General features: G+C 41.4%; 2 protein-coding genes across 3 annotated transcripts in view; one reads left to right on the top strand and one right to left on the bottom strand.

Moving 5' to 3' along the window:
• Positions 1 to 27,898, bottom strand: part of ugt8 (UDP glycosyltransferase 8) — a 133,295-nt gene that overhangs the window by 41,964 nt on the left and 63,433 nt on the right. The gene's annotated exons all lie outside the window — the stretch shown is intronic.
• LOC306961252 (uncharacterized protein) lies at positions 148 to 27,372 on the top strand. Of its 2 annotated transcripts, none has more exons than XM_079553922.1 (5): positions 148 to 173; positions 8,150 to 9,784; positions 12,366 to 12,500; positions 12,583 to 12,690; positions 26,349 to 27,372. In XM_079553922.1, exons 2-5 carry the CDS (start codon positions 8,183 to 8,185, stop codon positions 26,385 to 26,387), a joined length of 1,884 nt encoding a protein of 627 aa, XP_079410048.1. In that variant the 5' UTR covers positions 148 to 173; positions 8,150 to 8,182; the 3' UTR covers positions 26,388 to 27,372. The 2 variants fall into 2 exon arrangements, with proteins under 2 accessions (XP_079410048.1, XP_079410047.1); XM_079553921.1 differs by lacking the exon at positions 148 to 173 and adding an exon at positions 6,011 to 6,321.

Below are 27,898 nucleotides of genomic sequence, written 5' to 3'. Positions count from 1 at the left end.
GTTTGTCGCCGTACTCTGGTCATTTGAAGAAAGACTTGCCTTTTCAACAAAACATGATTTATGAACAAAAAGAGAGATGCAGAGCTTGCGTATGTAACTATTTAAAAGGGGAAAAAAACGCTTAATTTCTAACGAGTGTAAAGAAACTTATGAAATATGGTATTTCTGTGAAGGTAAGCATGCAGCGAATTCGCAATAATGAAACTGTAGTGGTGTTTAATATCAGCTAATAACGATTATAGTTGCTTTAAGTAAATGACAGCACAAGAATATTCGCAAGCCTCAGCCTGTAGTGGTGTTTTAGTGTTAATCATGAATTGTCTTATGTCGCCTCCAGCTGTGTGTGTCATGCCACTACAACCTTTTGATTCTGTAGATTTTTATTCATACAACAAGTCATTCTGGAAATGCTTGGGTAGGAGAACAGAACAATCATGTTGAGAATTGTCCGCGTGTTTGAATTATGAAGTCAGGTAAGTCTTCGTCTATAATACTGTATAATGCAGATACATAGATCTATTTCCCTCAAATTTCCTGAAGACAATGTTTTTTGTTTGTTTGAATGTTTAAGAGGGGAAGATTATTGAAATGATCTCCGCAGTATGCTGTCATGAGTCAGGACCCATACCAGCAACAGCAAGACTTGCAAGTAGGCATAGTAAGTTATAATATTTAATACTTGATAATAGAGTGAGAAAAAAATAAAATAAATGAATGCAGAACTAAAGCCTTTTTGTGGCAGGGCTTTTTAGAGTGTTAATGAAATGTGTTTAAACTTTAACATAAAGACAATCTGGATATTAATAATTGACTTATCTATACAGGACTCAATGAACAAAACCTGCAGTTTAGTAGGCTCTGGCCGTCATTGTGTTTTGTGAACAATTTTGGCAATATTTTGATACTGCCTTGACTCCAGAGATTTATCATATTACTGCGGACAAAAGCTAAACAAATCAAGACTAAACATTGCTTACCACATGGTGAACATTTGCACCTTGATCTGTTGTGAATGTAAGAAAGAGCAAGTGCAGATGTTGGGCGGCTCCAGTTGGAACAGAAATGCAAATGAACACAGATCGGAAGCACGTCTTTTTCTGATCAAGGAATGACACCACTTTTGGCCCCTTTTACATCAGTGAGCGGTGGTCAAAGTGTTTCCTGATGAGAGAGTGTTGTGGCAACGGAATCCAAGGACAACACTTTACTGGATCTTTTAATGCAATAATCAGGGCTCTGCATATGGTCAGGCCAGGCATGGGTGGGGGGTGTTAATGTGGTCCAAGATTACCATTAAAAGAAAGATAGTCAGTTGTTTTGGTATTTGTTTGGTGAGGCAACACATGTACGATGGCAGATTCTGATATTTGCAAGCTTAGTGGTTGTGTAAGAATAACTAAACAAGAGAGAAGTATAAGCACTCAAATATGCAACTAGAAGTACAAGTAATGGCACAACAAAGGAAGGAAGGAAGGAAGGAAGGAAGGAAGGAAGGAAGGAAGGAAGGAAGGAAGGAAGGAAGGAAGGAAGGAAGGAAGGAAGGAAGGAAGGAAGGAAGGAAGGAAGGAAGGAAGGAAGGAAGGAAGGAAACAAAAACACTATCTTCAACCTCTTAAGACTAATATAATATATGCTGCTACTGCTAAATATCAGTGTATCTGTACTCATATTATGATAGCGACTATTCCAGAAAAATGAAAAATAATAAATAGAAATAAAATAGAACAAAATTGTAAATGTAGAGTATTCTTAGTTAATTAATTTCTGCCAATGTAGGCGAATATAGAACGTTATTGAAGTGGATACAACATTCTCTGCAAGTGTCTCTTCCCCTTCTAATATATACAGCGCAGAGGTGTGAGAATGAGCCTGGGTGCATGAGTTTATAGGCTTTAGTGGCATGTGTTTTAAAACCAAGCAACACAAATGGATTCCAGCTGCGGTCACCATACCCCGACTCATATGGAGCTGTTTTTAATGCTGCCAGAGTTATTGGTCCCGACGGCATAGAGTTGTGTAAAATATGTGTAGTGCAATGTTATGAATGATAACCTCCCTAGACCTTTAGAGTGGGTGTTGACATTAAAAACTCTGCCCTCTAGCTGTCAACTGCATAGCCGCCCATTCACATGCCGTTCGTGTTTACAGAGAAATGCAGACCAGATGGGACACAATGAAAAGATCTTCTGAGTTTATCAACAGTTTTGACTTAAAATGTAAGCCCCAGATGAGTCATGTTTACACTGCCTTTTAGTGTGACAGTGGAAACGACTTATTACATCTGCCATAATGAAGAAAGATAATCTCCACAGTAATTCCATAAATGTTTGGACACTTCAGAAAAAAATAGGAAACGTCTGAATGCAAAGGGTGGGCAACAGTTTTAACAGGGATTTTCTGCCCATTTACAGTTAGAGACAAGCTTTTCTCCATGGCTACAGATATCTCAAAATAAAATTTGAACACGTTGCATTATAAAACTGTAAAATCCTTTGCGCCCTTGTAGTGCACACTTCCAACACTTTGAGACAATCTGTCATAATTTGTTTCTTTCCAATAATAATTTTGCAGTTCATTCAAGTTGTCTGATTGTCGTCATAATACCACAGTCAGGGAGTGGTTTCGGCTCTTGCCTAAACAGCAAAGAGACTCAAACAAAACATGCAAAATAGGTTAAAGCCTCGAGCTAGGACGGGTAATCCTGTCAAACTCTTAAGATCTGGAGATTGGTCGCCATGTGCTACACGGCAGTCACACACTGACACACAGCCCCAGCGGTATTGGTTAACGGATCAAATGGGACAAATTCTGCACAGTGAGACATTAGTACAGTCTTAAAGGGACTATACAGAGTTTAAAAAATTCAAAATTATGTATTTTCCTCCGCCTACTAGTTCCAGCAATGTCCTAGTATGTAGAATGAGCTCAGACCTATTCACCACAACTGCCTCTAAAATCATGCACTGTCCCTCAAAAAGTTGTTGTTCCGAAGTACCATCATGCACACGCTTAATATAGAACCTGCAGTTACCTGTAAGACCTGAGGGGGCAGTAGTGAGTATACAAATGACTTGCATCAAGTTCCTTTAGGCTCAATACATAGATCTATACGTTTCATAAAGATGGGAAGATAAATTAGTGATATTTTGTTATTTATTTAACAGCATACTTTCCTCAAAAAAAAAATCATTTTACTTTTTAAGCGCCTGTCCCCGTGTTCTCCAATCAGTGTTTATGCTGCTCTGATGGAACTGAGTGTAACATAAGTTAAAACGTGTCCACAACAATATAAAAAAATTACAATATCAAAACATCATATCGTGATAGCGATATGCGATATGATGGTCCACCTCTATTTTGAGGGATATATTGTGGAAGCCATGTATTTTTCCTCCTTCTTTTTGTGACCCAACTTTTTTGGAACAACTACTCACAAAAGGCGCACAAACCTCTTCATAAGAACTACTACAACCTCTTCATAAGAATATCAGACAGATTACTGTAGTTTGTGGATTATTAAGAGCCCTATACTCTATAACTCACTTCCTGTTCCCACAGTAGCAGTCACATCTCCGGCCCCCTCACTCTCTCCCATGGCCATTTATTGCATTCTGACCCGAACAAACAAAGCAAGCACAAGTCAGCGTACGCTTAGTGGATATTTTTCCAATTAAAACTGAATTGTGGCTCCATATTGGCATCCCAAGCTCGGCCGTTTAACTTGGCTTGTTAATTCGTGTCTATTGGGGTAGCTTATGTTTCCACTAAGACTCGAACGCGGTTATTTAAAGCACTATGTCCCTGGGCATTTCAAAAGGAGCTGTTAACCACAGGGCACAGTAAGTGACAGGAAAAGGATTGAAGGATTATGATGTGGTTTGTTGATGTTATTTTTGGGACTCGGATCCTGCCATTTTGAGTTTTCATATAAATTTAAATCAGGGTTTCTATCGCTTAGCATAACTGCTTCATTTTAGGAAATTGCTTTTCTTAAGTCTTAAGAAAGTACAGTAAAATATTTTTAAGCTACGTGCGGCCCGACTAAAATGACTCCATTAACCATCACCTACTTTTTCCATGGACAAACAGTGTGTGTTCTTCAATGACCATGATTTAGGTTGGCTTATTTTTCCAATAATAAACTATATCAGTAAGGAATGTGAGGCTGTTTCCTTTGGGCGCTGCATCGCTCCCCTTAAGAATGAATGACACATGGGTTTGAACAGTGGGGAATTATAGGGTGCATCATGAATAGGGCTTTTATAAGTGTGTTTGTGACTGCTCGAGACGTGTGACCGCAGATGTTTACATCCCTTACAATATTTATCTTCTAACCCTGAAATTGCTCACATTGTCACAAATATGCTGTACTATGCAATTTGGACTGGCATCACATAGACAGCAATTTTGATTAGAACAAAAAAACATTATCTTTATTATGTTTCATCATTGTATCTGTTCCCAACACTTTGTAAAAACTCACTTCCTTGTGCCTTGACTTGCAAATTACTATCTTACCCTGCTCTCAAATGTAAATCTGCACATTTGCTTCAAATCAGTGCATCGTGTTAAATTATGGATTTGAACCACAGTAAATCAAAGGCTCCAGGGTTTTTTGTAACAGGCCTCACATTGTTTTATTGCTGCCATTACAATTTTGCAGCTTACAAACATCACATACATAGAGCGCTTGCGGACATATTCTCACACATGTTGTTGATTGAACATGAGTTTTTGGACGTCATCTTACACCGTCAGGACCGGCCCGTGACGTAGGGCGCTTTACCCTGTGGCCCTGAAACCCTCTCAGATTGACAGGGGATGAGGGGTACGGTCATAAATTATAGACTCATGCTGGCTGCTTCTCCTAGGTAATGAGTGGATATCCTGAGTCATGCCCGGCACAGTCTCCCTGCACGAGGAAGCCACTGCCAGGACAGTCCAGATCTGCTTCTCATTACAGTGGACATCATGTGACGACGGGCTGCAGAGGTTTGTTGAATTTGGATGCTTTCTCTTTGAGAGGGACCATCTGTGTCCCGGGAGACACAGCGGAGACAGAGGTGGACACTTTCCCACTGTGGCCCCTTTAGAAAAGACTCATCCAGGGTCTCGGCTCACATCTGCATGACCCGCAAGCTTGACCCTGCTTTGCAACCCTTAAACTCAGCCCGGTTCTCGGTTTAACATCCAATAAGCAGCTACAGTGCTGAATAATGCAAAAGAGCTGGAGTTTACATTAGAGCTCAAATTTACATATGAAACTCTCAAAATAAAACGTATCTCACAACATCAGACATCCTCGCCCAGGCGACCCAGCCAAGGTTGATTAAATGTCAACTTGTGCCCAGGTATAGTGGAGAGGCAGATATGGGAAAGTTTGTTTGAAATTTTGTGGAAATTAAGATTTCTTCTCGGTTGTATCTACAAATTAGACTGGCTGTGTGCTCATAAATTGGATTCATAACTTAATTTTGGATATGTTCCCTACCTAATTACATGAGCATGGGTCAAGTACAGAGAAAACCGACATGGAGCTTCATGTTGCTAATATATTGACTTTATGTCTGTAAAGTTTGAGCCACAAACGCTTAGAATCAATCCAAGTTTCTCTTTAATTATTATTTTTTGGTTAATTGAGGAGAATGTTTGCTAAAGAATGCCTATGGACTTAATCAAATGACAAAATACCTCAGTTTAGCTGCCAAAACATAAGTGCAATCTGCTTTGGCCCTCTGCCATAGGTCTTACGAGGCTGGCCGCCTGTTCCTAATCAAAACCAACTGGTGGGAGCCGTTCCCATTGCTGGAAAGGAATGATGAAGAGGTCCAGGGAGAGCGCGAATATTCTTCCAACTGTGAGTAAAGAAAGTCCACAAGGAGGAACTAAATGCATAGAGTGCGTTGTATAGGACAGGGGGAGGGGGCTGCTTGGATGTGAGTCAGACGTCCTGTCCACCGCACTGGGAGGGACCACACTGAGGAAGAGCTCCAGCAGAGGAAAGCAGAGGTGGGGTGGGGGGGTGAGAGAAGAGAAAGCCAGCCACTCTTAACACCACCACCCTTAACGCCGTGTGCTCAGCGTCAGCAAAACCCTAATGCGATCAAGATGGAAGTGGTGCGTGGACTCCGCACTGCTCCCCGGCTTCACTTCTGCCACTGGCTTCTGCCGTCAAGATGCGTACAGCTCTCCGGGTAGTCACCAGAGAGGACTACCATCGACCGACAGCAAGAACTAACTTTTGGATTTAAAATGGATTATTCCCTCCGCTCTCTCAGATGAATGAAAGGACAAGCTGAAGTGGGATTTTTTACCAAAGAGGTGGATTACAACTTGATGTGTAATAACTATAATCACTGTGATTCTTGGATTACAGGGCTATAAAACACAACATCGTTGGAGGATTTACAAGAAGTCATATTTCAAAATGTCATTATAACATCTTGAGGGGACAGTTTTGCAATCTCAGGAATAAACTTTATTTTGGCAACCATTACATTTTACTTAGGCTTTATTGTAATTTGATGACTTGAAAGTTGTTGCAAATTCACCTTTCACCTTATTCCTTTACGCTCACAGTGGTGCCATAGCTTTGTCAGAGTGGCAGATGTTTCGCTCATTGAAAGGACATCCTGCTTGTTTGGTCTTTCTATTCTCTAGCTGCTTGTATTACAGAGACTAGAACAGAACTGGAAGAACCGTAAGTGGTACCATAAGTGCAATACAGTATTTCAACCAGCTTTATTATGAAATAATGTCACTTCTTATTGCATAGTTTTTAAAATATTTGTAGCCATTAAAGTCGTTATTATTATGTAATTTTGTCAAATAATTTCCACAATATACTTTAAAATTGATCAATTCTTTTACTTTTTAATGCTACAGGCGGGGCCTCTCTGTGTAGAGTTTGCATGTTCTCCCCGTGTCTGCATAGGTTTTCTCCAAGTATTCCAGTTTCCCCTACCACTAAAAACATGTACAATAGGTTAATCCTCCAGATGTTTCTGACCATTAGCCTGGCTCCACATGTGGAGACGAACACATTTCCCTACAGGGATGAATTTTTATTTTTTATTTTTATTATTTATTAATTAATTTCAACATGAAAAAAATGTCTTTTATCCCATCCCCAATTCCACCTTAGTATTTACAGAGTTTCCCTGTTACATTTTATAGCAACAACCTGTACCAACAATAGACAATACTGAAAAATTTATTTTCAATTTAATAACTTAAATACTGTCTAGAATGCAATTTTAATGTTAATTTGTCAAAAGCATTTATTTGTAGGTATTCAAAAAGCGTTTATCTTTCACTGACTGTTTTACAGAGTTTTAACCAAAGGTGGGCAGAGTAGTCTGATTATTGATGAAGTAAGAGTACTATGTTTTCAAATTATTCTACTCAAGTGGAAGTAAAAACCTGAAATGTAAAACGCTAATTTATTGCTAAGCAACTGTCTGGATGTAAAGACCTAGATAAATATTTCCCTTATAGGTGAGAAACGCAATCTTTAAAATCATTTTGTAACCACATTATTTAAAGAAAGAGGACCGTTACTTGCAAATCATAATTGGGGGTAGGTGCTCATAAGTTTCTTGCTTCAGCCCACTCCTTTTGAGCAGAATGTATACTGCTCAAATAAACAAATGAACTAAACTAAACAAAACTGAACTAAATAATACTTAAAGCCACACCGCGTAGAATTTTACCCAAAAAATAGAATTGAAATACAAGCATTTATTTCATGACAGATATTTTGATCATTGAAAAATACCTTATAAATGAACAAACATGTGCCTTTTGCTGTGAGCAGCTCAGCTCTCATAAGATATGACTGTAACTTTACCGGGAGTGGGTGCGTCTCCTGCTCGTCTCCATGGAGATGCTGTTTTAAGGCAGCAAAATTTCAGATTTAAACAGGTTAGGTTCTCATCCAAATCCCTCCTTTGATTACCCACTGCAATAACAGCATTTTCTGTGTTAAGCTGTTCATTAGGAGCATGTGTTGTACTGATGGCAACAGTGTAGCGCAAAATGTTACGCAGTGTGCCTTTAAGTACAAGTGAAAAGCACCGTGTACAATTTCCAGGTAAATGTATGTCATTACTGCCTGTCTGCCTAACTGTTCCATCTTATTCTTTTCCAGATCTTACTCTCTATGGGCTAGCTGCGGGTCCTCATGATGCCTGTAGCCGTGAGGAAAAGGAGCTGGGAGGAGCAATACAGCTATGACGACCTGGACCTGGTGTGCTGCCATGAACTGGGCAGGAAGGGATCCTGGGTGACTGTGGGGCCCAAACAGGGGCGGAGGACACGGTGTGCCTCCATGCCGGAAGGATGCCCTCATGAGCCAACGGAGGTCAGGAGTCAGACTGTGATAGTAGCCGCTCCCACCGACTGTCTTCAGGCTAATTGTGGTTTGCCGGAGGAATCTAAAAAGTACATTTCGGAGACCAGATGTATCCAAACACAGGAACTGGAGAATGAGCAAAACTGTGGGACCCCCAGGACAAATATTACTCATGCAACTGATAGCACAGCTCCCACTGAGAGGATAGCTATCGGTGATGTTGAGAGTGGAGAGGGTTATCACCTCGGGACTCGTGAAAACGTGTTCAAGAGTCCACTCACGTGTGAAGAGCAACAATGCTTCAGTATCCGTTCAAACAATGAGTACACACTCTGTGCTGCTGATGACCCTGGCTCGTCTCCAAATCAACAGGAAACAAAAGAGACCCATACAACAAGGCACGGCATTGCGCCTCAAATCTCTGACGCGACAGTAAGTCAGACAGCTATCCTCCCACATGTAGAAGATGCTCGTCATATCTCTGAATCGGATGTCGCAACATTGCCCGGTAAAGGGCCGGAGAGTCCAGCCGTCATGGAGAGCAGCGGTGCCTCATCACGTACTCACGAAACAGCGGAGAGTGTTGTGATTCGAGCGGCAGAAGGGGAACAATGTGACAAAGGACCAAGTCAAATCTCGAGGCAGGATTGTGCTGACAGGCAAGAAGGACCAGATGACCTGGGAGGACACCTGATCGAAAATAAAGACCATCATTTAAAAAACATTCGAGCTGAAGGGGAGGATTGTCAAGAGAAAAGTGAACCATTGGCCGGAGGTGGTGCAATAGCCAACCAGATGTTATTGCAACAGCAGGCTAGCACAATGGGCTGGCTAAATGAAGAGAAAAGTGAAGAATGTTCAACAGAGCCAGTGATTTGTGATATTTTAGCCACCGATGAGAAAGATGTCAATGTTTCTAAGCAGCATCCATTAGAAGAGCCAACCCAGACGAGCACTATTTGGTGTGCAGATGCAAAACAATTAAGAAACGATTGTAATGTAAATTCAATGGTGGGGAAAGTTGTGGATCAAATCACATGTCATCCAGAAAATAACCCCGCTCAGTTAGACACTATTCCAGAAGCTTCTAATATAGAAGCAGAGGCCAAGAAGAGATTGAATTTAGCTGCTCTCGAGCCCGTCACTAATGGTCCGACTGCTGGAAAACAGACCCAAGAGCCGCAGCTGTCTTTCACAGAGGTCAGCGAGGAGGTCGAACCGGCCGGTCACCATGGCAGCCGAGACTCTGGTCACCAGCGCTGTGACTCACCTACGGCTGAGGTGCTAGAGGTGACAGATGGTCGCAGGGAACGCCACACGATACTGGACACAGCCAGTGCAATGGAAGCAGCCAATGAGGACGCGCACACAGCTGGTCAAGGTTTAGACGCATCAAAGGAAGATGGCGTGGTCAAAGTGCGTGTAAGAAAGGTAAGGAAACAGTACCTATGTATTTTTAGTTATGTTATAATGCTGAACAGACATATTGAGCTTTAGACCATGTTGTAGCGTTGATACACAATGAAACATCAATGAAATGTACAGAGTAGGTGGCAGGGGAAAGGGAGAGTTTAGCTTCCCAATTGTCTGGTGGATGAAGCTGTCCTTGCAGTCAGTTGGACCTGGCATGGATTGACACTCTACCACCAACATGGAACCTGTATCTAATGCGAAGTGGCATAGACTGAAGCAAAATGACACATTAGTCAACGCCAACAAGTGATTTTTGTCCCACACTCTGGCAGGCTTCATGGAAAACAATGACTTCACTCTCACATGCTCCCAGATCTGTGAGTGGGGGGATCTGTGAAATGTTTTACTCTTTCTCAACGGCTCATTGCAAAACAAGGTCCTATAAGGGCATAGAGACTCTGAATGCTGGTGCAAGCTCAAGTAACGTCAGCAATGATAGATTCCAACTGCCTCTCTACATATAAGTGTTCCTGTGACTTGCATATGTTTGTTTTTATTACGCTGTTTGCATTGACCACAAAAAATATTCTTTCATCCTACTGGCTGAATTGATTTGTGTAAACATCAGATGGTGCTTATATTAGTCACAGATACTACTGTTTTTCCTCCACTATTATGATGACCATACATTTTTAAACTATAAATGTAAAACTAAATGTGGAAACTCTTGACCAAACCAGGCATAGTTTCTCTAAAGTGAGAAATTCCAGTTTCAATCAAGAGTTTAAGCATTCCATAGAAGATAATGTCTGTAGTTTCTTCCAATCCTTTCATCAATCACATTACTAAAGCATTTGTTTGGCCATCTGCTTTACGTAATGGCTTTAGATGATTCTGATATTAGGCTTTGTCGCTATGTTTATTTGTTTTAGCAACCAGGCCTTATCCTGACCCTTGGCTCAAATGGCTCAACTCTCATTTATCTCAATAGCAGAAGACTATTGGAAACAAATGAATCCCTCTTCCCCTATCCCCTAGTCATTATGAACAAAGTACACGAAAATATCACAAAACAGATAACACAACTAGAAAAGGCCAGTAGGTAAAGAGGAGGGAGGGCTCTTAAAGTGCGCACAGTGTGAGAACTGTCTCCGAAGAAAAAAAAAACACGAAAAAAAAAACAGGATGTTGCGAGGAATGTAACCGAACCTCAAAAGATGGTGATGCAAAAGAGGAACTTGATGTGAACAGTTAACCGCCAGAATACCCTTAAAGCATAGCCCTCTGACTTACTGCCCTTGTTTTTAATTTGTTCATTTTGCGGTTGTTTTGCCATGCTGAGCATGATGCCTTTGTTCATTCAGTGAGGTCTCGTAAACATGTCCTTGTTTTACCACGTACAATGTTTCATTGTGAAAGTTAGCCTGGGAGACAGAGTGCATCTAGTGATGTACGGCCATAGTTCAGAGTGAAAGCACCAATGTGAGGAACATTTTAGGACACACATGGCTTCTCATGTGTCTGTGCTACCCCAGCTAACCTAACTGCTTCTGACAGGCTAATTTGGCTCTAACTGGAAAATAAATGTAAGTGCTTGTCATAAGACATTATTATGGATGTTGTTGAAGGCCAGCCCTGAGCTACAGCCACAGCCTGTGGACGTGACAGCAGATTCTGTCTCGGAAGAACCATTAGAAACACATTAGCATTACTGACAAAAAGCTCATATAAGTATGTTGTCATCCATCCACACCCAGGCAAAAACCACACTCCTGGATCTCACATGTTCTGCACACAAACACTGTCCTACAGGCTCAAACAAAGTGACTGAACACTCTTGTCTGTTTAGTAGCACAGAGCCAAGCATGTGACATAATTTCTCTGGATCTTTCTTGAGAGAGATTTGAAAATGGTATGCCACACCCGAGACAGAATATAGGACACACTGTGTGAACAAAAAGCACACTGAGCCTATTTCTTGGGGGCTTAAACTTCATGAGAACAAGGTTTGGGAAAGCGAGGCCTAAATGGAGTTAGTACTTTATTGATTAGGTTCAGGAGCAGGACCACGCCTCAACCAACCCATCCTTGCCAGCCAAACAATCCTGTTTTCACCTGACCACACCACTAATTACCCAGATGCCCTATTTATAACCTATTTTTTAATTTGGTTTTTCATTAAGCTCAGTCTCCGACTGTTTGTCTGAACTTCCGAACCCACCCCCTCTCCCTATGTCTGTTTTAACTTCAGCGCTTTTTCTGCTAGCTTCTGCTCTAAGGGGACTCCCAAAGAGCTGGTTGCACCCCGGAGACGGAGCCCCCACCCATAGTCTCAACCCAGCCATCGTTGATTACTCACTGCGAATACATTATTTAATAGCACCTTCTGTTGTGGTGTGGCCCTCACTAGTGAATTGTGAATTGTGAACCTGTCGTACTGTTGAACAGCCACTTGGGGTCAGTGTGAGACTGATGTTTTGGACGTTTATCCCACTGAAGTTCTTTGCAATTTTTCCCTTGAAGAAATAGAGGCACATTTTGAAATGTTATGTGTTGACTCTTTTTAGACTTAAGGTAAAGAAAATATCTATTTTTCTAGTGTGAACAAGTTCGTCTGGACTCAATGATACTTCTGCTGATGAAGCTGGATCAGCTGGACCAAGAAATAGAGAATGCTCTTAGTGCTACATCGTCCATGGGAAGCACACCCACCTTTCCTCGACATCCTCTTCAGGTATGGCCCTGCAACTCAAATCTACATAATGTAAAAAAAATATTGTATTACAACTGTGTCAAGCCGTAATACTACTGTGCAGGACTTTGAAGGGTCTGGAACAGCAACACTAAGAGGCTCTCCACAGCCAAGTGACAGCCCCTCTCCCTCTACCCCAGAGGTTTGCCTGGGAGCAAAGCCCAAAAATGGAGTAAGTAATTTAAACACATCTGGCATAACTTTGATTATGAGTGTGTGTTGCAAAAAATCGGGCAAAAATAGAGATATCACAATGTGATGTACGCAGATACATATGCATATCCATATTGTCCATGTAATTTTGATACATTAGACCTTTTGAACATCATTAATTTACAGATATTCAGATAAAAAGGAGAACCACCGTGCTGTCATATTTATCACGACTACGTGAAGTAAAACTGTGCAAGAAATTAATAGGTTTGAGAAGCAGGTAGAAGCAGGTTCATGGATGCAGTATAATGCCGTTTGCATCTCAATGTGGCATTTAAAGGTTTTCAAATGTTTGTATCTGGCTCATTTACATCAAATAATGATTGTGCTGTTTTGATGGCCTACAGTGATATAAAGAAAACACACCTTTCCTGTGTCTCATTTTCTTTTTTCTTGTCTGTATAACCGGATCAGTCTATCAAACGGCTTCAGGAGTCTTTATGAAGACAGTAGGGTCTGTTCATGGCATATTGATGATACATGAGGAGGCGTGAGCCGTACGTTCCGCTGTTCACCTGTTCCTTACATCTGTCCAGAGGCTGCCAATATGCGCCATCTGCCCCTCTGACCACCACCAACCACTCACTCACACTCTCATTTACCCTGGCCTATTGTGCATGTTTTTAGTTGTAGGGGAAACCGGAGTACCCGGAGGAAACTCCACACAGAAAGGCCCACTGCGGCCGGGACAAACCCGGGACCTTGTAGCTGTGAAGCAGGAGCACAAAGTGCTGCTCCACCGTGCCGCCCACTGCACAATATGAGGAAAACATTTCTGCCTTCATTGCAATAACATATTTTAATATAATATTATTGCAGAATAATTCTAGGTCGTTGTCGTTTCAACACAGTATGTTCCATGAAATTTAGACACAAATACAAAAAATTCCGTTTACATCTAAAACACAACTTAAGAACCTCAAAGTTTAAACCAAAGTAAGGCTAAAATGGACAATAAAGTTGGAAAATATATATTTTTTAGGTGTATAGAGCTTTAAAGTCCCACCCACTCCAGGTCACACGTCGGGGTCCGACACAAAGAATCGCATTTATATTTAGTGTTGACTTTTCGAAAAAGTCAGCGATCAAGAGTTTATCATCACGGTGCTAACTCACAGACATGAAACATACAAGGTAAAATTGAACATTTGTCTAAAACGTAATAAACTGATACCCATGCAAGTGTCAGTAGTTAGCACATAGCTGATTAGCCGGCGTCGTGCCATTAAACTCTTAATAATTGACTTTTTCGAAAAGTCAATGCAAATATACATGGGATTTTTAGGTGGGACTGTGGAGCTCTATAAGCAATACATATGTACGTTTCAGTCAGATGCAAGTGATTTTGCGAAATATTGTGGATTTTTGTGATGTGTAATGCATCACCTGATATTGCAATAATGATAATTTAGAGATATAATATGCAGCTCTATTTTGAAGCAAAGTTTGTGTAGTTGCTTGCATATAATAACTGCTGCCCAATTTAAAATAATTCAAATGCTAATCTCCAACAAAAGTCTTTTTTGTGCTGATTGCTCACTTTCATATTCCTTACTCTTTTATAGAAACAGACGCCTTTAGTGAGTACTTTCACCAGAGAGTCGGACCTGTCCATTATTTGTGCAGATGTTGTAATGAAAGCCGCTCAGAGGTGCACATACTTGTTGTTAATCTTGACATTGCAGGAATGTCTCCTCATCACTGAGGGCTCAGCCAAGCAGACGTTAAAACTCTATAATTAGCTGGTTCCAAAGCTCCAGATCCTCTCGCTCCAACAAAGGGGTCACTCGGGAGGGTCTAGGAGGTGAAAAGCCAACATCAGGGGGAGCGAGCGGGGCATGCTTCAACTGAGACATGCTTTCTCAATCCCTTGCTTGCTCACTTAATGATTTTGTCAGGCCTGTTTCACAACTGACTTCAAAATGAGGACAAAGTGAAAGGGCCAGTAGGCAGTGGGCTGACCTCTCGGATGTTCTAGTGGAATTGTGACCCTGATCAAGCCTAACATTTTCAACACAGAATAGACGGTTGAATAAGGCTAATTAATCGTTGGTATATTGAGATATACGAGAGTTTTTCCTCAATATTTGAAATGGCTGCTGGAAAAAGTTTTAGGTGAGTTTGATATTGCCAAATATCTTTACTCTCTTGCTCTAAATTAATGTTGATCATTATTCTGAAAAAAAAAGGAAAACATAAGGTTATGGTTAACATATATGTAGTGATTTTTTCCTCTGCTATCGATCCCCTTTAACATGACCGGCCCTGCAGTACAAACTTTCACTGTTTGTTTTCAGTTCCATCCACGGCCTCGCACCTGCATATTTATGTGACACTCTGACCCCCTCACCAGCCCAGCAGAGCCCTACGTACACCACCTAAAACCTGGCAATAGCTCTAACCACTCAGCAACTGTGCGATCAAATAGTATCAAGACTACCAATAGAAAATAGATGATTGTAATAGTAGATGAAGAATTTGACTTGTACAGTGATACAACAACCGCTACATGAAGTGAAGGCTCTCTTTTTTTCACGCTAAAGCAATCTGTTGCTGCATGTGGAAACAACATAACTCCCAGATGAAAAAGACATCATTCATTCCAGACTTATCTATTGCGCATGCTTGTTGACATAGCTTAGTTTTTATAGCGTTTCACAACCGCTTAGCTTTGGCTCACAGGTGAAGCCTTGCTGTGCACTGGTGGACGACATTTCACTCAAACATTTGGTACAGTGAGTTCGCTGTGAAGTGACTGATTCAGGCCAATGGGATGAATGGTTCTTGAAGAGCCCTCACTTAAAAGTTGTGGAGGAGTGCTGAAACCCGTTCAAACTTTCAAGTGTGGTGACATCCACTTGATCTTTTTAGTGGCACAGTACAAATGGTTTTCATAATGGGGACAGATGTTCAGAATGGCTTTCACTTAGTATATTAGATGTAACACTGGAAACTACACGGAAAACAGTTACTTTGTGTTGTTGGTGATGAAAGAAGTCATTGGTTTAAAGTTGGATTAAAATGTTATAACAACAACCAAACAGAAAAGAAACATGGACTTGGGATACATTAGTTTGCAAACATAGGGCTGTGCAATTTAACAACTTGGCAGCCAGTCTTATGGATATTATATTTTTCTTTTTTTCTGTATTACCCAGCACTACGAAAGCACTTGCCATTGAGTTTTATGGCATTGACAAATGTACAACAGTAAGGTTTTATGTGGACTGACACTTGTTTTGCATTCCTCTCACCACTTGTTTCAAAGGCATCGGGTTCAAGTGAACTGAGGCCCGGCACATGCTAGCATTACCCTGTGGCTATTGTTAGCCTTCAGCAGGTGGCTGTTATTCCTGCATCGAATTTGGGGCCAACATGAGAGGATGTTGTGCCACAGCAGGTGGAGGGAAATGCTATTCTTTACTCTCAGTGTTTTTTTTTAATGCAGGTTTATACTCTGTGCTCTGTGGAGCAGGTGCCTGGCTGTGTTGTTTATTTGGGATTGCTTTAAGCAGGTGGCTTTCATTTGAGTTATGCACCATAATGCAGATATTAATGTTACTATCTGTCTGGTGTTGCTGTTATTTTTGGATGAGAACTTTCTGCTCGCTTTTCCCTGATGGGTCACCATGGCAAATACTATAAGCAGCGGTTTTATGTTGTGTACCCTTCGCTTCAGGAAGCATTTATACCCCTCCATGTACTCCCTCATAGTTCCCACAACTATGAAATAGAATCACATTCAAATTGTACTTTTTTCATGTTTTTGATCAACTATTCACATCTGTTTAATGTATGATTGGTGTTGGGTTTTCAGGGTCTAGTTTTAAAGGGATATGTCAGGATTTTTGGCATAGGGCCACATTTCCTAGTTATCCAGAGTGTTGTTGATTTCTGGTGATGTATATATACAGTATATCTCCATATATATATATATATATTTAAAAATATATTTTAATGAATGCAGTCCTTATCTTTGAAGAGTTTAGTGGTGCTAGGCTATGGTAACTAGTAGCCTGCATTAAAAACAGTCTGACCCAAGCACAGTGCTCCTGAGGCAAATCACTTATAACACCGGACTACAGATATAAATGTCTGTGTTGACTGAATAATTTTTGTAATATAACTATTTTGCATTTAAGATAACTTATATTTGAGCATCAGCATCAGCTTCCTGGTTGTAAGCTACGCAGCGGCGGAGTGATCTGCTCGGTTACCGGATCTACAGTAGTTTGTTTACCTGCGGCATTACTACATGTGGGATTCACAAAGGAGCTTTCTACAAATCAGATATGCCAACGTTTGGAGGACTATCCGATGATTTTGAAGAGGTTTTTAATGCCAGCTACTAGTTACCATAGACATGCACTAGCCTAGCACTAGCCTAGCACCACTTAACTCTTCAAATATAAGGACTGCATGAATTTAAAAAAAAAAGATATCCCCAGAAATCAACAACACTCTGGATAACTAGGAAATGAGGCCCTATGTCAAAAATCCTGAAATATCCCTAGTTTAAACCAGTAGAAAATAAATATACGCGTTTTTATAAGCAGACCGCAACATAGAAGTAATTAAATAGGTCTGAAAATGTCTGAAAACTCCAGTGATTATGTGCTCGAGTCCTTTTGTTAAGTAGTCTAATTATAGTCGTATGGGGCCGAGGAGGATGTGTCAAACCACAGCGGCGGGTGGAGGCTGCTGACCCCTGTGCACCTTCCTCTCAATGTCACAGTCGGAAACAACACATCAGTCAGCTTCAGCTCTGAGCGTTCCCACTGGCATCACTCTTCACTATCGCGCTGTGACGGCTCCTCAGCGAGGGGCCTGGCTGGTAAATTTAGCACACCGGTGTCTCAAAGGGAAGACGCCGCTTCTGCGCATCGGCCTCGCAAACCGTGTCTGCGAACGTGCCATCCCCAAGTCGCCTTTGACCCTGTGTGTTTGGACCTGGATTCTGTCACTATGGCGACTCGGTCACTTCTCCAACTGGGGAAACATGCGATGTGGAGTTTTTGTTTTAGGCCATGTTTGCACAAATTTAATAAAAAGTATGAATCTCAGACAGGTGGAAAATGTGCAATATGTAATTTGTAGCTTCTTGCGATAAGGATGTTTCATGACACGTGTAAAATGTTGATTATATTATCAGATTGATAAATAATAGAATAGTAAATACACGTGATTTAAAAAGGTCTGAAACTTAAGCTAATAGACAAGGCCAATACAGCGCGTCGCAGCGATTAATGAGCCTTCTTCTTGTCATTTTCCTCTGTACCAAGATAGTTTTTTATCTGTTGAGGGACAATAGAATCACAGTGGGTTGCGTGCTAAGGCTGCTCGCAGATCTGTGCTCTGTCCTTCCTCTCTGATCCGGTTTGGCTCTCTCAGAGTCCCCCAACATCCTCTGTCCCAACCACACCTCTGTCAGTGCTGCTCTGTAAAGGCTATATTGCTTTCATTGTGTCCGCTCTCTCACTCCTGCCTGTCACTGGCCTGCAGTCAACACTTTAATGAACCAGAAATCATTAATGTTTGCTCACAATCCGCCCACACATTTGACTTTCAGCGTATAGGGCCGCACAGAGAGTCTTCTTTGTTTGTAAAGCTGCGCTGGTCAGTGGCCACTCTCCGTTTGAGCGGTGACAATGTCCTCACATTGACTTAAAGTTTGTCGAGATAGATAGCAACGGTAATTTTGAGTTAGTGCAAACAAGTGTGTCTCATTCATTTAATAATAACTACACTTGCGATGCCAGAATCCTGAAAGTGTTCTGGATCACCGAATTTTACAACAAAACATTTAGTACATTGATTTGAGTGTTGAGTATTCTCACAACGTTCTTTAGCATCTCAACCTGCCAATTAGGGCCTACTGCATTATGATACAACATCAGGAAAAAATATTAAAGGGGGGGTATGGGCTATATGCACAGTGACCCCACGTGATTTCCGCCTGGACAGTCAGCCAGAGGCTGTCCTTCCTGTCTGTCATCTCTTCCCATTAAAAATTAGCAGGTCCCACAGAAATGAAGCAATAGCTTAAGATTTGGTAAAGGACGGCGAGTAAAAGTTCGGATGTGGCTGGAGCAGGTTAAAAAATATTACGTGAGACGCAACGACTTCACTGGAGGAAACCTCCGTGTTCATAACGGTGGATGTTTTTGTCTTGAAGCTAACGCGGCTAACAAAATAAAAAATAAAACTAGCGCAAAGTTTAGAACGAGCCTGCGCAAAAAAGAATCGTCCTGTTAGTAGTTTAAATAATATTTACTTGTTTACATGTTATATTATCATTTTTCAACACTAGCCTTTAGCTCTAAGATAAAAGCTCCTACCTTACGAACGCTGGCGTTTCCTTTGGGTGCTGGATTCACAGCGAACATGATGTTTGTAATACGTTGCTGTGACTGTCCATCAGTAACTCGTTGTCCTTAACCAGATCCTGAGCTATCGCTATTTTTGTGTGAGAACCTGCTAATTGTGAACGTAAACGACCAGCGACAGGAAGTGCTGCGTCTGGCTGACTGTCCAGGAAGACGTCACGTGGGGAAACTGTGCATATAGCCTATTATGCAAAATCGACTTTTTCAAGCTTTACATCATGTTATTAAGTCATTCCCTCATTAAAACCATGCCTGAAGTGTTGCCTTTGCACATTCACATATTTTCGAGTAATCTGTAAAAACTCTGATGGCGGCCATTTTAGGGATAAAACGCCTGATTCCTTTAGGGAACGCCTCGACCTCCAGGATACGCCTCCGACCTTTCGTCACCAGCCGAGTAACCAACCACTGCTCCTCAGCAGAACCCCCTCCCCGCAGTGTCTAGCCCTAAGATGTAAACAGAGTCATCATGGAGGATTAGCTTCATGTGTTGTGAACCGGAGCCACCGCAGACTTTTACACTTTTATCAGTGTTTCTGTTACCGAAACACCCAGGATTAAAACCGGTGACAAGAACACTTATTTCAGTGTCTGGTTCTGCGCTGGGCCTTGATGATGCACAGAGCCTCCGGAGAAAGCTAATGCTAAGCTAAACCTCGAGTCATCACGTGAAAACGAGAAATATGCACACATAAAGTCAATAAAAGCACCACACACATAAAGAACCGTTTGACAATGATCACACGGAGCCTGGCTTGTTGATTTGGAAGTTTATTGCTCACATTTCATCTACAATGGGTCATAGCCGAGTGGTTTTCTCCCGGAGCTAACAAGCTAGCCGCGACAAGCTAACGGGAAAATTCACTGAATACAAGCAGCATATTATGCATTGAAAACGTCACTAAAACAGGCAACTGCTTGAAGCAGCCTTTATGATGATCACACACTGAGCCGGGCTTGTTGATTTCGTAGTTTATTGCTCACATTCATCTACAGTGAGTCGTAGCCGAGTGGTTTTCTCCCGGAGCTAAGGCACTATTAGCCACGGCAAGCTAACAACCTTCACCTTCGCAACATTCATTGAAAACAGGCAGCATATTATGCACAAATAACGTCAATAAAGCAGGCAACTACTCGAAGCAGCCTTTACGATGATCACACAATGAGCCTGGCTTTACACATTTGTGGTTTATTGCAGACTTTTCATCAACAATGAGCTGTAGTCGATTATGACAAGCTAACGGGTAACCTCGAAAAACCATTGTCCACCTGCACAGATAATGTCTGTCTTTGAATCGTATGGGCTCCTGCAGATCCTGGCGTCGTCCATGGGGGTATAGTTAGAGATCCATAGGGCATGGCAGATGCAAAGAGATAGCCTCCAAAACAGCAGTTATTTTTCAGGCAAGAGCCCCTTCCAAGCGTCCGGTGTGGAAGGTTCGTCTCCAAATAATATCCTGTGTGGCCATTGTTCACAAAGTGATAAACAGAAGCTCCTTTCCAACAATAAAAATTAAAATGCACCGATCATAGATTCAATACTGTTGAGACAACGAGCGAATTGTTGTGACGCTACAGCGTGTGGAGGGGGCGTGTCGGAAAGGGTCAGAGGTTCTTAAAGAGACAGGGGCCTATTTCAAGCCATTTGCTACCGCCATTTTGAAAGAGCAATTTTATACAAGGCAGTTATTCTAATTTACTGCATTTACAGATCAACAGAAGGTTTCGTCATCATTGTAGTGTGCTATAGACTGGTGCTATGTGGCTGAAAAAAGCATAATACCCCCTCTTTAATATACTCTATTCCTATTTATTGAAATTATTATTTTTATATTATTAAAAATGTATATATTTTTCATTCATGAGAAAATAGATTGATACATAGACTGATACAGTTACTTTCTGAAGTCATTTCCATCAGTGTTTGTTTTGTTTTTCTTGGACAAAGGTTCATGAACTGTACATCTCTTTGATTTTGATTTTGCAAAGGACCATTCGGGGTAACTACAACTGGGATAGGAGAGGGCTCTCTGGACAGGCTGTTCTTCTTTCACCTTTCCCTATTGCACTATGTGTTGCAGTGTCCTTTGTTTTGTTTGGTATCCATTGTTATTTGCCAACACCAAGGCAGCCACTGCGTCAGTGAAACCTGCACATTGATTGCTGATAAAATGCCGTAAACGTTGGCTACAACTCACAGTGTGACTTGTTGACTGTAAATTTTCTGAATGACAAGAAAATATGGGCATCTGAAAACTTCCCTATGACAAAGTGCTCCATAAATCAGATGACTAATAAACAAATGCTGCTGATTCACACTGCAAACGCTCAAACATGTATACAGGAATGCTTAATAACCAGGTACCAGGTGTATTTTAGACACTGTAAATAAGACTTGTGGCGTAGAGGTTTGATGTTTTGTGAGTCTGTGGTCACATTCTGGTTGGATGAGTTTCCTCAGCCAAGGTTGTTCTAAACTCATAGACCTTTTTACTACTGATAGATTGTGGCCTAGGCCTTCTCTTTTTATTGACCTACTTTTGTTTGCACAATGCCATAGTTTTGAGTAGACATTGATGCATCATGTCGTGAATCATGAGGGGACCCTATACAAGCGCTAAAGACACTGCATGGCACATCTCCTTTCCCCAGAACTTTAGCCGCTAATCCTCATTGTCAGAGCAGTCGGCTCCTAAAGCGTGTCCATTTTTACTGTGGGCCATAGGGTCCATTCAGCTATGTCAAACTGGGTCAGGTGACACTGGTCTTGACTGTTCTATTTGAGACGCTTGAATAGCAGATGAATGTGACAGTGTTATGGTGTAAACAGTCCTACAGAAACAGAATATAATTTACACTTCTATGATCAAATCAATGCTTAGTCAAATCTATTACTATCTAGTCGTGACTGAATTAGGAAAACAACAGGATATTTACAACTTTTAACCATTTTAACCAGTTTAATTTCATGTACATGTTTCTCACATCGGCACAAAAACACTTCTCAGACCCCCATCTTCTTTTACTTGTTTGCTCTAACCATTTTTTTTTTTTTTTTTTTACATTTTCTGACATTTGGACAAGGCGCTCAGAGATGGTCACTTTCGGCAGGAAGCGTTTAATGGCCAGAGACAGGAGTTATTGTCTCGTCTGCTGATGCATTCCAGGGCGAGTGGACGTTTCACAGTTTGTGCTCCAGGGGCCCCTGCACTAAATCCCACCAGACAGAGCATGAAACCAGAAGCTTGTTGCTCTGGTCTGGTCCTGTAAACAGAGAGTGTGTGCATCCTGTCCACTGTCATTCTCTTCCAATTAACCCCATAACACAGCTATGCATGTAAGGCTGTACACTTGCGATGAGCGCATGAGAGAAACTGTTAAGTGATTGCACCTCATGGAAAATATTTGCTTCTAAGACGACTGACTAACACTATCAAATATATCGATGCAAACTTTGTAGTAATAACATCACAGTCTTCTTTTTAGTATTATGCCAATTGTGATAATGATGGCAACACATTGGTTATATTGCACAACCAAAAAACACCTCATCCCTCTCTAAATGAGTGTGGTGGAACAAAAACAGTAATGATGAGATGATCAAGAAGTAAATAAAATAATGTTTTTGGAGCTACTTCGTGTTGTGCGGACATTCACGATTAACTTAATTCTTTTCTAATTTGGTGAGGTTTTGACTCCGATTTGACTCCGTCTTATTTAAGTCTTTAAGTTGCTGCAGAAGTAAATGGACAAGTACTGCAGTAGCTTATCTTGCAATTTGTTGACGAATAATCAAGCATACATTTTTCTCACATTGTTCAGCCCTAATTTGGTGACATTTTAGGCAATTATAATGTAAAAAAAAACAAAAAAAACATGATGGGATGATTGGGGGTCTTTCATCTCCCCCTGGTGTCTCTGGCCAAAAAACCACAACTTCGCTGCCTCCGCCTCAATACACACTAATGGAATCACAAAGAAGAAGCTATCAGGCTAACGGGCAAAGCTAACTGCGGGCTAGCGCCACTTAAAGAGTATTTACAGCCAAGTTTGAGTGAAAAAAAATATCTCCATTGTGTAAGTGGGTGTACAATCCCTCTCTCCCTTTGTCTTTTCTGTCAGTGTAGTATTTACTCTCATGGACAATTAATGAGTAAAAAAAACGCAACATGCTACGACACCTGCAGTGGCGCTCATGGCCTCTAGGGGCATGAGTTACTTAGTACTGCTTTAAATCGTATAATGCTGTTTTCTTTTCTTTTATCTTAGTGTGACAAAGTAGATAAAAAACAAACATCTGGGCAGTGGTCGGCCTCTTCCACAGGAAATGTTCCGATGCACCATTACAGTCTTCGCATCACTTCCTGTCGACGCACACCAGCTGTAACATATGGAATCTATTAAAATGTTGGGTAGAGACTTAGTGGACTATGAAAAACGGGGGGAGGGGGGGGGAGACTTTTCCGTGAGGAGCGGGCTAAAATGAAAATGCTTCCCACGTTTCCCTACACACATGCACTCACTGTTGATGGAGCAGGGAGAGGTGTGCGCTCATGCCAGTCCGAAAAGGCAGAAATGAGGTTCAGATAACATCTCGAAGTCCCGGGACAATGCTCGTACGTGCCCTCGCATATACAGCAAAATTGTTCTTACCATTGTGACCGGTGCCGCAGTCGCTGGCTTACCTGACCCTATAAGCCATTCTGCACTAATTTAGCCATTTGCGATAAGTGGCGGAGAAAGCGGTTTGGGTTCGCCTGAGCCCTCCTAATCCTAAAACGGTACAGAGCATGGGTGGCCACACACCGCAGCTGCATTACAGGAGGGGGCTGGGAGTCGAGCGGCCGGCCACTAGTGGACCAGCGCTGGTTTGCCTAACTGTCCCACTCATGCAATGTTTGAGAAGGCCATTACTCATTGGTCCTTAGACGTGACTACAGCAAAAGGCATTGAAAGAATCTGTTATTCATCGGTGCTGGGATATTTTTAAAGCTACAAAGCAAATCAACTGCCTCCGTGTGTACTTTGCGAATTGAAATGGTGTTGGTTTCATGCCAGATGCCCATCCTGATGCAACAATGTGTCTGACGGAGCAGGTGTCGTAACACATTTATTAGAACATCAGCTCTTTGATCCTTTGTAGTTCATTTTGTGTATAAAACAACTTCCATAACAGCTGGAATGACTAGTATTGACCAAACTATCATTAAATGTTTAGACGGACACATTTTTCATTTTATACTGCATGATTGTAGTGGAAGTTTCCAAAGTCGTCAACTGGACTGGTCTGTTTCAAGCTGACTACATTTCGGCTTTTCACCAAGGCTTCTACTGCCCTCAAATCAACCTGCCCAGTTGACTACTTTGAAAACTTATCATACAATGATGAACTCCTGGAACACTGAGAGCCTCCATAAATATACTGTGAGTGAAAATGTTCAGAAAACACCTTACGGATTAACTATATGAGCCAGACTTTTTGTTGTCATTTTTAACTTTATTTAATATCTAATCCATACGTTATAGTTAATTAAAAAACAATTGGCTTCGTTCTACTCCAGTTTCTACCTCACACCAGGACCCAATCATTTCACCCATTAAATGTCAAAGTTCCCGTTTCCCCTTTGGTCTTCTGGGTGCTACAAAATCACTCTATATGATCGAGAAATAGCAGTGCAGTCTCAGACACACACAGAGCTGAGGCATTTGTGTTAAGCAAACACATACCATACCCCCCGTGCCCCTGAACAAGCCATTTCCAGTAAATTAGTGGCAGTAAATGAGGCAGCTGATATACTTGGTGCTCTCCCCAGTGAACACCTGACATGGCCCTGGCCCTGGCCCTCAGCCCACACCGGGAGGACCAACCTGCTGCACAAAAACACAATGAAAATATGTGGAATAACACTGGTACCTGCTGGCACCCAGTCATTTACACTCTCACAGCCACGACTAAAGCGCTGCAATAGTTACTGCGAGGAAAAGCACCAGGCCAGATTTACAATGTGTGCAAATGACTTCAGGGGTCATTGGCAGCAACCTGTGCTATAGTGTTTGCACAACAGAACATTGTTCTGTTGTGCAAACACGAGAACCTAAAATATCCTATTAGTATAATGTCCAGAGACTATCAGACCACCCAAAAACACTCTCTTCATTGGTGGCCAATTCTATGCAACAGATCTAAACCTTCAAAAAACACATCAACTCACATTTGATCTCTACAAATGAAGAGTTCATTTGCAAAAGCCTTTTTCATTTTTGTTGTTTGTTGTTTTGGACAATTGTTGCTGTACTCAACAGATGCCACTTATGAAACTACAGGTGTGTGATTTTAATTAAGAACAAGTGAATTTGCAAGCATATGTTGAGTTTTCTCAATGGCACTTATCTGTTTTTGCAAATAAACTCTTCAAATACAGTATGCTTTGAAGTCCATGTGATTCTTGTTTTAGTTTAGCAATTATTTATTTTCTCAATTATTGATGATATTACATCAATCGCAATATGATTATTTGCCAAATTGTTCAGGCCTATGCGATGAGGTGTCAAAATAAAAATGCAATGGTTGTAGTAGTTGTCATGAAATGTATGTTGAGATGGTACACTTTATCTGGCACTAATAAGCCCACTGCTGAGCATCAACAAACCACCTTTAGAAGCTGCTATTGTATGGAGCAGACTGAACCAAAGTGTGATAAAGCACAGAATCCCCTGAAATTTGAGAAGGATAAAGCCTGGTGACCTACTTCATGAAATTATGAATCAAACTTTTTTTTTTCTTTTGCTCTCGTGATAATAATAAAATGCTTGTAAATCACGTGTCTCCAGATTTAACCAGAGAATGCGTATTAAAGCAGGTCAGGTTATGGAGGTCAGGAAATGAACTCTGGGGTCAAATGTCAGAGTCAAGAAAGACCTTTGCATTCCAGCTGGCGGGTGCCCTCCTCACAGACACGTATGCTCACCATCACGCGTGTTACAGAGGAACAAAGGAGCAAAGGAATTTCTGAACTTTTGACATGTTAATGACAATAACTCAATAACAAAATTTCTTTTTTTGGCTTGTTTTTTTTTTTTTTGCTGTGTGTGCTGGACTAGTTTCATTAGCACATGGTTTATGTTGACTCATATATACCTTACATCTAAAATAAGGATTATATACTTGTGCTGCCATAATCAAGCGTACAAAAACACATGGATAACCAACTGCGTTTGTTTTCTTTTACAGAGCAACGTCACATGTGAGAAAGAGAAGGCCGGTGAGTAAGAAGCTTCTGAATAAAGCACTGTCGGAGTAGCTTTTATGGTTATAGTTCATATTTTATTATCGTACAACTGATGCCATTTTTTGTGAACCCAACTTTGATGGAATTACTGTGTGAAGACGTACTCCAGTTTTATGACATGCTGGATTGAGTACCAGATAAGAGCTAGACTTATCCCAAAACAGAATCAGGTCTGTCGCCCCTTGAGAGATAAAAGCAAGTCTGGATGTCAGGTCCGAAATACAAATCATGCCAACCCATTGTGCTTACCTTATTTTTAGTTTTCTTCACTATTAATCAAGTACGGTGTCGCCCTTCCATGTTACATGCATTATCCACACTCTCATCCAGTCTCGTTGCATAATTCTGCGATACTCGCCAGACGTCCCATGAGCAGTCGCCGACGCATGAGGCTGATCTCTTGATAAAATGCCTGTTATGCACGGACATGTCGAGCCACTGCCCACTGTCATTCCTTTGGCATGGTTTGTTATGAATCAATCTCAAGGGGAGACCTCACTTTGGGGGTCACTGCGCCCTCCATTTTTGGCTCCGACCTCTGTGCCAGCAGCAGTCTGCCGGTAATGCACAAGCTCATCAGTGAAACCGCAGATGGACAGTTTGAGACGAGCGGCAGGAGAGCAGTCGTGGGTCCAATAGTAAACAATGGGAGTGAGGTGGTTTGGACGTGGGACGAAGGCTTTATTGTGGCCTCCTGCTGTCTCCGAGCTTGCTGGGACTGCGCACTCTCCTCTGTCTCTCCCTCTAATTACAGCTCCAAACTCTGCATGGGAACCCTCTGTTCTCTTTGACAGCTTTGGCAAGCGGTCAAAATATGCTGAACTCATAGATCATTCAGTAATAAAATAGCATAACTTAGATAAAGATTAATCCGCATCAAGAAAATGACAACATGATTGCCAAATGTAACACACTGAGTTAATTACAAGTACTTTTCTACACTACTACTTCAACTACTAGCCTTCTCCGCTGAATTCTATTACTCTGATCCAAATAACTTTTAACCCCCACCTGAACTGAGCACATTTTCTCCAGTTTGGTGTTACCCAAATCTAAAAGCTTCTTGAAAAAAAAAAACTGCTGCAAAAGACAATGAAAAAGCGACAAAAAAGCAAGAAAGAAACAACAAAAGAGTGACAAAAAGCGTGCCAGAAAAGCAACACTAACACAATGAAAAAATGACCACAAAAAAGTCACAAAAAAGTCACAAAAATCCGATGAAAAAGATGACATCAGTTTTGTAAGTCTTAGTCATTGATTTAGCTTTCCAATGATATGGTGTAACACTGGCCTATAGTCTGTAAGCTCCAGTCGAGAAGCTTTTAGATTTGGGTAAAGCCCAACTGGAGAAAATGTGCTTGCTTAAAGGAATAGGCCACTGTTTTTGCATACTGAGATACAGTATGTTCTTACCTGAGCTGAGACGAGTTGATGTGTAACCTTTGATGTGTAACTTTGTGCGTGCGCTCAGGCACGCAAAAAGACCAAAGAT

Source organism: Gobius niger (genome assembly GCF_951799975.1).
Source record: "Gobius niger genome assembly, chromosome: 3".
NCBI classification, from domain to species: Eukaryota; Metazoa; Chordata; class Actinopteri; order Gobiiformes; family Gobiidae; genus Gobius; species Gobius niger.
The sequence above is the reverse complement of the archived record's forward strand: the minus strand, read 5'-3'. Positions and strand labels throughout refer to the sequence as shown.

Coding starts and splice junctions, on each gene's coding strand:
- LOC306961252 (XM_079553922.1), top strand. CDS start 8,183: ATGATGCCTGTAGCCGTGAGGAAAAGGAGCTGGGAGGAGCAATACAGC. Junction 9,785..12,365: donor TCAAAGTGCGTGTAAGAAAG/GTAAGGAAACAG, acceptor CTATTTTTCTAG/TGTGAACAAGTTCGTCTGGA. Junction 12,691..26,348: donor GAGCAAAGCCCAAAAATGGA/GTAAGTAATTTA, acceptor TTTCTTTTACAG/AGCAACGTCACATGTGAGAA.